The sequence below is a fragment of the Choristoneura fumiferana genome, chromosome 17 (assembly GCF_025370935.1).
Source record: "Choristoneura fumiferana chromosome 17, NRCan_CFum_1, whole genome shotgun sequence".
Classification (NCBI taxonomy): Eukaryota; Metazoa; Arthropoda; class Insecta; order Lepidoptera; family Tortricidae; genus Choristoneura; species Choristoneura fumiferana.
The window spans coordinates 11350797-11363008 of NC_133488.1; the positions used below are offsets into that span (position 1 = coordinate 11350797).

Sequence of the window (12212 nt, forward strand, 5' to 3'; positions counted from 1 at the left end):
TGCAAGTTGCAACCATTGAGAGCAGGCAGACCACTCTACAACACATAAAAATTAATCTAACCGTTTCCATGATCGTTTTAAAAAATCCTGTCACCTCTCAGTCTCATAGGTCTTTTAAAACCATTAGGGGCTTGCTGAAACGATTTTTCGATTCAGTGATTCGTTTGCAAAATATTCAACTTTAAAGTGCAAATTTTCATTAAAATCGAGCGTCCCCCCCCTCTAAAATGTAAACTGGTGGGTGAAAAAATCAGAATAGTAGTAGGTATATCGAACTTACGAGAAAAACTATAACGGTTAAGTTTTCTTGAGAATTATTCCGTTTCCAAGAACGTTTTAAAAAACCCTGCCACCTCCTTAGACTATATCCAACGACACCCCACACTACAAGGTTGGATGAGAAAAAAAACATTCTCACTTTACGTATGGTACTCAAAAGAAAAATATTTTAAATTTTTTATTGTACCATTTTGTCGGCATAATTTACATATATATTACTGCAAAATTAAGTACGGATTTCTAGCATTGATAGTCCCTGAGCAAAGCTGCGGATGGACAGACAGATAGGGCGAAACTATAAGGGTTCCGTAACTATAAGAGAACCCTAAAAACCAAGTAGATGACTTACATGCTGAATTGTATATAGCGAACAATGAACTTTCTAAACTTTCATTACAAATTTCCAAGCTGAAAAAATCAAATGAATATATTTACGGTCTGTTCGAAGTGTCAGGAAACGGTTACCTAGTAATAGCATTGTTGATGTTGATAAGTTTGTTGAAAAAGCGAGGGCCATAGAAGATGCGATTTCCGAAGTAAAATTAAGTACCTACTCCCCGCGCGAACTATACCTTCCGCCGCCTAACTGCCTAAAACTTCATTGCCCCGACTAGTACCACAAAAACTATAAAGGTATAATTCCAATAATTGAATAGGCACTATAAGGTTAAGCGATTCCAACACAATCCGGGAGAACGTAAAGACGTCGCATAAAAAATGTATCTCAAAAATGCGTCAAACAAAACTGAGTATTAAGTAATGAACTTTTAGGCAGATTTATATGGCGCGTGGCGTGGTATATTATATAGACAGCGAGCGGCGCTTTGCGATCGAGAGAGCCGCCGCGCCGCGCCGCGCGAGTTTCGAGAAATGCGGCCGAGCGCAGCGTTACTACCGGTCCGCACGGTACCACTGGTTCGAAAAACTTCAGACTCGAACGAAAACTTGAAACGTGATAAGCGCGTTCGGTGTTCGTATTGTAAGTTTTATGGTCATGTTGCAGCCGATTGTCGTAATTTACAAAATAAAGATGTAAACAGCATATCGTAAACGCCGATTCCGACGGCTTAGTTTGTAATACGTGGCCTAACCCGATACGTTGTTATTGTCATTAATGTACAATAAAACAACTAGACTCCCAAACGCTTAACAAAAGTTCCTCTAAAAACGTCCGAGCGGCGTTGTGTATACGTAGACATCTATTTTTACCGACAACAGTAACAACATTCATTGAAATTAACACCTTATTTCGTAGCAGTAATGTTTAATGTAATTTGTAAACGATCGTTAGAAGTAGTGACATGACGTCACGTGCTGGAAACAGAGTAAAGAATTCTGTTGAGTGGTCATGCGAAAAAAATTAACAAATTGATTAAATAAAAAATAGTCTTTATTTTTTAACCAACTTCAAAAAAAGGAGGAGGTTCTATGTTCCAATGTTTGTATTTTTTTATGTATGTTCACCGATTACTCAGTCAATTGTGGACTAATTTTCAAAATTCTTTTTTATTTGAAAGAGTATTCTTTTGAGGTCGTCCCATTGTAACTAAGTCAAGATCTGATGATGGAATCCTAGGGAAATCGAGGGCAAACCTCAAATTTTATAGGGCACACCTATGGCGATTTTGGCATTTTAGCTTTAAGATATCGACCCATTCAGTGTGAAATGTAGTCAGTCAGTCAAAATATCTTTATTAAATTCAGGCTGTAACATGCACTTATGAATGTCAAAAAAAGTCTACCACCGGTTCGGAAAAACCTACAAAAAAAGTAAAAGCCAAAACTCCATTTTTCAGAAGCAAATAAAAAATGGTGACATCTATTTTTTGCATCTTCTTTTGAAATATTAGTTATAATGAACCACTAAAGCTCATTATTCTTAGGTTTTCGAGTACTTTATTACAGAGAAACCCAAAATAAAGTAGTTTCAATAGTTCCATAGCATTGCTTTTACTACCAAAAAAAATCATGCAACTGGGTTTGACGACATTTTTTTCAAGCTTTGCATCGTTTACTGATGCAAAAGTTTGTTGTGAAAGGAAACAACATTGGTTTTGTCGTAGGTAATTTTGTATTAAAAGACAAATGAAATTAAAGAAAGTGTAATTAAGTGTAGTAAATGCAGTAAACATTTTAGAAAAAAACATGTAATTTAAAAGTCTTTCATTATTTATCCAGTATTAATGTACATTTTAATAACAAAATAAAAGAATATCAAATTAAAATCAGCATAAACTTTAAACCATGCACAGGATATGCAGTTTAATCGAACTTGACTCGAAAGATTTTATGATTCTCTGTATTACTTTAAAATAAACCAGTCGCTATTGAAAAAAAGGTGTTGTACTCGTATGTTAGTCACTAAGCAAGAAGAAAATAACAGTGTGTAAAACGCTCAGTTTTTGATTGTGTATCTATATAATTAGTCTTTTAGAGGAAAAACTTAATAATTAAGTTTTTTATCCATATTTACTAAAGATCTAAACTAGCTACATTACTATAATAGACATAACGTAAACTTTGATAAAACTACAAAACAAATAATAACCATCCATAAATAGTACAACATTTTATCGGTGAGTTTCGTCAAAATGTTGCAATCTACCTTTTACAGATAATTCTGTTTTAAAGTTTCTGGAGCCAAAATGGCAAAAACGGAACCTTTATAGTTTCGCCATGTCTGTCTGTCTGTCTGTCTTTCCGTCCGTCCGCGGCTTTGCTCAGGGAGTATCAATGCTAGAAAGCTGTATTTTTGCACGGATATATGTGTGTCTACACAACATGCCGACAAAATGGTACAATTAAAAATTAAAAAAAAAATTTTTTTTAGGGTACCTCCCAAAGACGAAAAGTGGGGTGATTTTTTTTTTCTCATCCAACCCTATTGTGTAGTGTAGGGTATTGTTGGATAGGTCTTTTAAAACCATTAGGGGTTTGCTAAGACGATTTTTCGATTCAGCGGAATGTTTGCGAAATATTCAACTTTAAAGCGCAAATTTTCATTAAAATCGAGCGTTCCCCCCCCTCTAAAATCCCCAAGCCGGTGGGTGGAAAAATTTGAAAAAAAAAGGATGGTAGTAAGAATATCAAACTTTTAAGGAAAACTATAACGGCTAAGTTTGCTTGAGAATTATTAGTAGCTTAAGAGTAAATAGCAGCCTAAGGTATAAAATATACCGAAACTGTTCACTGGCCCTGTCACGTTCCATCTTTTATTTTATTTTTTATTTACTATCACTTGTTCGTATAATTTAATACGACCAATGATCGCTTTGTTTGTATTTGCACGCACCATATCTTCATAGACCTCTTCTGTACTGGTTCTGGCAGAATATCAGCGCTGCGGTCTCCGCAGCTTTATTGCTGAGTCAGCGCCCTTTCTTTCCACAACACATGGCCTGCTCGTTGTGTATTTTTACATGTATTTATAGGTTTTATGTAAGTATGTACGTACACACACTCGTATGCATATGTGTGCGCGTGTGTGGGTATGTGCATGCTGCATATATATATCCCAATAAAACATTTTGATTGGTAAAGTATCAATAGTTTTTAACTTTGTAGTTTAACTTTAATGAATGATAATTATATGTATATTTTTAAATCTTGTAATGCTATTCTGTGTTGTGGATGAATAAAGTCATTTCTATTCTATTCTATTCTAAACTATGGAAGATTCCGTAGAAAATACGAAATCCTTAGAAAAACATTTCTTTATTTTATTCGTAATGGCTACGGAACCCTATTTTGGGCGTGTCCGATACGCTCTTGGTCGGTTTTTTATTTTATTAATAGTTCTCGGCAAAATTCATTTTAAAATCGAAGAATACCGACAGCTATTAATAACGTAGATAGACTGCAATAAGTTCCAGTCCATATTTTTTGTTGACATATCGACATTTACTATCGTACTTACCATAAAGATGATTCTAAAGCAATATTGTGGCCAGATACGAGGTTGTGAAAGTAAGTGGTCGATATGTATTTTCAAGGCGGCATCCGTTCACGATAACGTTCGAATTTCAAAAACTCTTTCCAGCCAAGAGCATAAAAAGCGACTTTCCACGCAGATTTCGAGGTTAAAGACAGCTTTTTCGAGCTAGTGAGGTGAATTTTTCTTTATTAAAAAGCTACTTTGTCTCACGGAGTGCGCAAAATGCGATTTTGCTCACTGATTTTTCATAGCAAAACCTGCCTGTTTGAGCTGCTGAGGTGAAAAGGTCTTTTTCTTTCCTTTATAGTTTCCCGACACGGGAATCGAACCCGGGACCTCAAGCTTCGTAGTCAGGTTCTCTAACCACTAGGCCATCTGATCGTCTAAATCTAAAATATTATTATCATTATTTCCATTATTGTCTCTCAGCTGTAAGTAATTGAGAAAATACACAATTAATATGTATATATCTAAAAGTCTGTTTAAGTAACAATATCAATACGTGTATTAAGAAACAATAATCTACATTTTTAACTCACACGCAAAGTTGGTTTTGTACTTTTGACGAGTCTTCTGAAACCTTTAACTGTTATATATGTCGGCGGCCGATCGTAAAATCCGCCAGATCACGAAATTCCTAGGCGTTGGCCAGGCATATCACGATGTGCCTGAGAAATAATACGGCAGATCGATTAGAGCAACGCATTCGACGATATTCCTAGCTTTATACCGGGCACATCGTAAAATAGTTTCTTTTTTGGCCACTGGTGGCGCTGTGTATGCAATGGCGGCCGTGTCCAGCTGACCGGTCGTGTTTGTTTAGCGCGTGAAAAATGTCGGCGTCGCAACAAAATGATCCTTAAACCGAAACTAGTGATTGAATTCAAAATAGAAGTGCAAAAGAAGCTTTTGAACATCAGCTCCGTTCTTTTTATGTGAATCAAACGGATTCTGTGCATAATATGAAAAAACCATGGACGTCTGCCCGTATTTTAGAGGTTAGTATTTAGTTGATAAATAAAGTATTCACTAGTTGTTATTTATTTATATAGAAAAATTTAGGCACGACGAGCGAAGCGAGGAGTGGTTAGTATTAATTGTGATCACGACGCACGAGCCGAGCGAGCGAAGCGAGCGAGCCGCGGTAGCGGCCGGCGAAGTGCCAGAACCGATATGGCGGCGTTTCATGATATGCCTAGGAATTTCATGATCTGCCTAAACTGGCCAAATCATGAAATGGCGGCGCTTCATGATATGCCTAGGGATTTCATGATCTGCCTAAACGTCACTAGGCAAATCGCTAAACGGTGAGTTTTGAACGATATGGCGGATGTCCCTTAGCCAATTCATGAAATGGCGGCATTTCACGATATGCCTAGGAATTTCGTGACCTGGCGGATTTTACGATCGGTCGCCGACATATCGAAGTGTAATTAAACGAAATTACATTTTTGAACATGCATCCTTTTGAATTAGGATGGTAGTGTTCTGATAATTTAATAAACTTTATTTTAATTTCTTTTTTCGTTATATTTGAAGTCGCCCGCTCTTCTCCCACTAAGTACTTCTTTATCTGCAACTACGACGACTATGACTTCAGATTCGGACCACCCAAAAGGATTTGTCGTTGTCTCGAAAGTCTCGAAATTTCGAGACTCCCGGGACTGAAGATAAAGTCTCGTCTCAGTCCCGCCCGAGACTCAAAAATATTTCCAAGACTGGACGCCCTAATCGGAACACATAACGGACCCTTTACTTGACTTGTAAAAATCTTCACCTCGGTCTCTTGCTATAATCGCTGTCCATTCAGAACACCGTATAGGATTCCGTGGAAAACTAAAATAATCAAAAAAAATATTTAAAATACGAACCTGTATGTGTCAAATAACTAAATTTAGTATAATACAACATATTTCATATTCGTTTATGTTTAACTTCATGTTGTCAATGTATTAATGTTAAAAAAAAGCCAGACAAAATTGATATAGTATCCTTTCTCAATAATAATTTAGTAACACAGCAATTATAAAATGAAAATAATAAAAAAAAAAGTTAAATTAAGTTATTAATAATTACGTTCAACATTAAAATAAAAAAATAGACTATTCAAGTCCACAGCTTTCTCCACTCCGCAGAAGCTAGACTGTCTCTTTTGTTCTCGAGAGTTTGATTAAGGTGCGAAAAAGACATATACGAACACGGGGCGAGCATATTTTGTTTTAGCAATTGAAATGTAAATTTTTAGCAAAATGCTAAAAAAACATCAAGATAGTTATGCAATTTCGTAAATTTAAAGGAAACTTAAAATACGACACTCCATCCTTTTTAAGAGTGGATCTGCTGTCATTTGCAGTTTCGCCGAAAACTTTGTCATTGCGTGGCGTTGTAATGTAATCAACGCGCGGTCGAAACACAACTGTGCAGGGCTACTACGAAACTCGAAAATCGAAGTTCGTATCATACCGTCCCTCTCGCTCGCTCTCGTATTAAATAGTATAAGTGCCAGAGGGACCCCACGACACGAACTTCGAGTTTCGGGTTTCGTAGTAGCCCTGCAGGAATGAAACAATAGTCGTCTACCTCACCTACATACTATGAGTTCCATCCTGCTCGGTCGTGCTGAGTCACCGACTTCGAGCTACTAGGTACAGTCACCAGCCCCGATATCCGACACAACAAGTCTGCATAAATATCTGATACGACTCTATTTCTAGGGCCGGAAGGACGTGTCAGATATTTTTGCACACTCCGCTGTAGCAGATATTAATGCTGGTGACTGTACCTAAAAAAATATTTTCAAGGGATTTGTAGTCGGTTCCATTTTCCGTTATTTTTTTATTTTTTTGGAGTTCGTTTTTCTTTTTGTTATAATTTTTCTTTATTTCTCACATTTTAGTGATTCGTAGCCAAAGAACATCTCTCAACGATTCCATTAAGCCCAAACACGGCTTAGGTACGTTGTTTTATAACAGAGTTCCGTTGCCTACCTTCCGGCTTCAGCATCAGATCAGTTCGAAAGAATCATTAACTTAAAGCTCCTTCTTAGTCGCTTATCTAGGTATATTCATCATGATCGTTTATAGACGAGCGAGCATTACTTAGCTTTGATGAGTTCCATTGGTCATCACGGTCTTCTTCATCAGGTACAAGTTACCAAATGATACTTTCTGAATGTAAATGCTTATTTTAATGCTAAAAATGCCAAAATCGCCATAGGTGTGCCTTTAAAATTTGAGGTTTGCCCTCGATTTCCCTAAGATCCTATCATCAGATCTTGACTTGGTGACAATGGGACCACCTCAGAAGACTATCCTTTCGAATAAAAAAAGAATTTTGAAAATCGATCCACAATTGACTGAGTAATCGGCGAACATACATAAAAAAAATACTAACATTGGAACATAGAACCTCCTCCTTTTTTGAAGTCGGTTAAAAAGTCGCCAGATAAGTCGCTAAACCATTTTTGTCGTCAAAACCTTTTTTGGTCGCTAACACTTAAGCAAAAATCGCTAGTTCTAGCGACAGTCGCTAAATTGGCAACACTCGGTAGCATAGCAAATATTACCGAAATGTTACTTGGGTATCGTTATAATAATGTGAATTGGGTAACGTTAACTAGCCCTACAATGTAAAGTAAATTTACCGGTAAAAATAACGTTAATCAGGTAACGTTACTATATGTTAAGTTACCATTTAACGTTATATTTTTTTACCGGTACTAGGTATATGTATGATTTTTACCGTTATTTAACGTTACTTATAGTGTGAATTTGGTAACGTTAACAAGCCCTGCTATAGAAGACTAACTACAGAAAGAAACACTGTCCCGCACGAAAAACGCTTCTGCGCAATGCTATTAAAGGAATTTCTTAAAAAATTAAATTGTAATAATGTTTTTAACTCGGTACTCACTACAAACCCTTATATTTCGCCATGGCGATCTGTGCTGACTGTCCACGGTAATCAGACCGTTATACTAAAACTGTTTTGATGAATATAATATCAGTCACGCAACAGTGGAAAAAAAAGTAAAAAAAATTTTTTAGGGTACCTCCCATAACTGTGGGGGTGATTTTTTTTTCAAATACCCTATATGTATATCGTTGGATAGTTGTTTAAAAAATTGAGGGTTTCTAATAAATTTTTCTATTCAGTAAATGTTGTAAAATATCATTTCCTTAAATTGCAAATTTTCATTGAAATTGAACATCTATCCCCGTGAAAACTACTGTTGGGTGGAAAATTTGGAAAAAGTCAGAATGGTGTAAGAATATCCAAAATTAGCTTGTTTTGCATTAAAATCGGCCTTTACCAACGTTAACTGTAATTTAGAATATTTAGAATAATTTAATTAATGACTTGTAATAATGTATTACCAATGGAATTTAATTGTGTTTCTATATCTATACCTCTACTTGACTAAATTTAAATTTCATTTTAAAAGTTGTTTTGTTGTACAAAATTAAGCCAATACCTGTGCCATCCATGAAAGTGTGATTTTGTCAATAGAAATTAATGACATTTTTTAAGAACCATGGCATATCATTGTTATGACTCTCCTATACTTTACAGTTAAGAAAAAAACACAGCCATTGAAAGATAATTTTTTTTAGTAATCCGGTGGAGCAAGTGGTTGTTATTGTAGCGTTATAATATAAGTTGTAGACAGTTACGTTTAAATGAAATACTTGCAACTTTATATTTTGCTTCTTTCTGACAAAACTATGTTGCACTTAAACGAGTGTCAAAACACTTTCCCATGGAGTTTTGTTGGAAATAGCAACTGACGTCACTTGTTCGCAAACTAGCCAACTAAATATTTATTTGTTTAAAGCAACAAAAAATCAAAATTTTGCATAATCGTAAATTAACTGATATTTCATGGATAAATTAAAAGCTATTTTATTTATGGATTTGTGATTTATTTTTTAATGGTGCTGATATCCTGTTGCATGTAAACCATTTTTTGTACCATTTGAGCAAAAAAGCAGTATTAAACTCTGCCATCCTCTAAAATATCATGTAAGCATTTTGCCCCATGGAAAAGTTTAACCACCTCTGCTATTTGGATCTATTGTCAACTATATTATTTAGAATATTTATAATAACAACACTAGTGACCACATGCATGGCAGACCTAAAACTTCCGTTCAATAGAATCTTAAATCCTGTAGACACTTCCAGCCTGCTGATATAAACACCGGTTGCTAACTTGTGATTGACTATTATTTATTTTTGATTCCTTTAATAAATAAAAATGCAACAAAGGGACAAATATAATCAGTGTGTCCACGATAGGGCTGTCTTAAATATGTAGTAAAATTAAATGAAGGTATTGAATTGTACTTTACGCAGTGATACGGGATAGGATGTTACCACATTTGTCGATGCCATCTGCGTTCGTTTACGGTTAGGTTATAATAGCAAAAAGGACTATTGAACAAAAATATGCTTCAAAATAGGTTATACATCTGTATAAAGCAAAGGACTTAGGTTGAGGCTGAATACAGTTCAGAATTACAAAATACGCACATTCTTATAGAGGTTATGTTTACTTACCATTTGAATGGGTCGTAATATTTTTCCTTGACAAACTGATAACTATCACTTTTGCTGGCCATTATATGTACAATTGGTTAATGACTTTAAAGTAATAATATTAACTTGATGACTTGTTGAATACAATTTTTCGTAAGATCTATGAATATGTCCAGGTAAAGAATTTCATTGACATTTGACAGGACAGTACAAGTACGGACATTGACATAGTAGAGTTATTCCAGTAACAGGTTAGATTTACCTATCGTAACATTATGTTCCACTGCTGGGCAAAGGCCTCTCCCATGTCCTTTTCTATCCGATCCAAAGAGCCTGAGGTTAGTCGTTGGGACTGGGCTGGCCACGTCGGCCGAAATCTTGTATTTATATAAATAAATATTGCGCTTACGTGGAATCTGTTGTAAGTAAAACATTATTTTAAGTAAGAAACTGTCAGAAAGTGATTTTTATCAAGTCTAATAATAGCTTCCATCCGGCTTGGTTAAACAAACGAAATTAATGTACTTACTTCTGTACGGGGTAAATAATATAATGTGGCAATTTGGATACGTCTTGGGGATACCAGAACAAAAAAATATTGGAAAATTATAAATATTTATTCACATTCTAGTTATAGGCCAAAAACATGTTGTTTATAATCAAAGGCCAAAAATATAAACAAAATGTTTTTCAGTAATTACTTATAAGTTGTGATTGTTTTAATAATCCAATCAGTGAAACTTGAAATTTTTGTGTAAACGCCCGGATAGTAAGCATGCCCACATGCGAAACCAAAAGAAACTAAGCCAACGACTACTCCTTTATACAATAGGGGGCCGCCAGAGTCTCCAAAGCATCCGTCTATGCCTCCTCGATCCAAATGGCTTGCACATATCATGGAATCAGATATGATGGCTTTAATGTGGCTGTATCTACTGCTGCAGATTCTATGATCAACTGTTAGGACGGTGGCGTAGCGAAGTTGCTCGGACAACATACCAGAGCTCTGGAAGAGAATTTAAGTCGACATGTTAGTTAATTCATTCATACTGTGTATGTTCATATCCTTTGCTTTTGAGCAGGTTATAGAAGGTTACTTTTAGAACAACGGAAGCTTACAACGGCAGCAGGGCTACTACGAAACTCGAAACTCGAAGTTCGTTTCGTGCGGTCCATCTCGCTCTCGTATTAAATAGTATACATTTTTCATTGTGGTAGTTGTGCGGTCAGCATCTAAAGTAGCTGCATACTTTTGTACTTTGTCGTTTTACAGCAACATACTTACACCATACAAATTTGACAAATGTGATAAAACGACAAAGTAAAAAAGTGATCCGCTACTTTTCATGCTGACTGTACCTATTACAGTCGGCAAAACTGGCCTGTAACGGACCTTATTACACTTCTATGATCCTCAAGGTATATTCCTGGTCACTACTTAGTTAAAGTGACTTAAGACTTTACGTTATCTATCATTCATTCAATCTTTTATATTAGGTATGAAGGTGCCCACTCACCTCAGTTGCCCCCCATCCAATCACAGTACAAGTAGAATTCGTCCGTATCTCATTTCCTAACTTGGAAATAGTCCCCTGCCTGACTCCAAGGCCGAGGGCGAAAGGCTTAGCCACCACCAGCACTGCGATATCGTTGGTGTAGTAGTAAGGGTTAAAGTCTCGTTGTACGATGATGGTCTTTATTCGGTGGAGAGACCCGCCTTGACTGCGGTAGGAGGAGCCAACTCGTATCTTCCAATATTTTGGGAGGGAATAGCTGTAAAGTTTGATAAATAAACAAATCAATGTCGCGGGTAAATCATTTCAGATTGATCTAGTGCTAAACTAGGCTGCTTTTACTTGGGAAGTAGGTGTAAGTACGTAAATACGGATAAAACAAAAGCACACTTGCATCATTTTACATTTCGTGACAAACCACATGTGTACTCGTATATAGGTATAGTTGGACATACTGATTAATGTACAGTCGAGTTCATAAACTTGGGAGCAAAATTTTGATCAAAAATATCTGAACACGCTTTTACTCCGTTGACAATAGAGTCGTGTTCAGATATTTTTGATCAAATTTTTGCTCAGAAGTTCATGAACTCGACTGTACCAGGGTGGAACCTTTTAATAATCAATCCATACTAATATTATAAATGCAAAAGTGTGTGTGTGTTTGTCCGTCTTTCACGTCGAAACGGAGCGACGGATCGACGTGATTTTTGGAATAGAGATAGTTTATGGGCCAGAGAGTGACACAGGCCACTTTTTATCTTGAAAAAATGCATAGTTCCCGAGGGAACAGCGCGCGATAACCAAATTCCACGCGGGAAGCCGCGGGTAAAAGCTAAGAGTTTCACTGTAATTTCTTGACTAAAATCCTATGGGATGTCACTTACATTAGTATAGCACAAAGGTTCCACCCTGGTGCATAGGCGTACCCAGGGGGGGGGGGGGGG

At 36.3% G+C, this 12212-nt stretch overlaps 1 protein-coding gene across 1 annotated transcript; it reads right to left on the reverse strand.

Annotated features, from left to right (window-relative positions):
- Positions 1 to 10127: 10127 nt before the first annotated feature.
- On the reverse strand, positions 10128 to 11571 carry LOC141437187 (trypsin, alkaline A-like; the record flags this gene model as incomplete). The annotated part of the gene is made up of 2 exons (XM_074100445.1): positions 10128 to 10757; positions 11269 to 11571. Coding segments are annotated over 2 exons (612 nt in total), but the record flags the coding sequence as incomplete, so codon positions are not given.
- Positions 11572 to 12212: the final 641 nt, after the last annotated feature.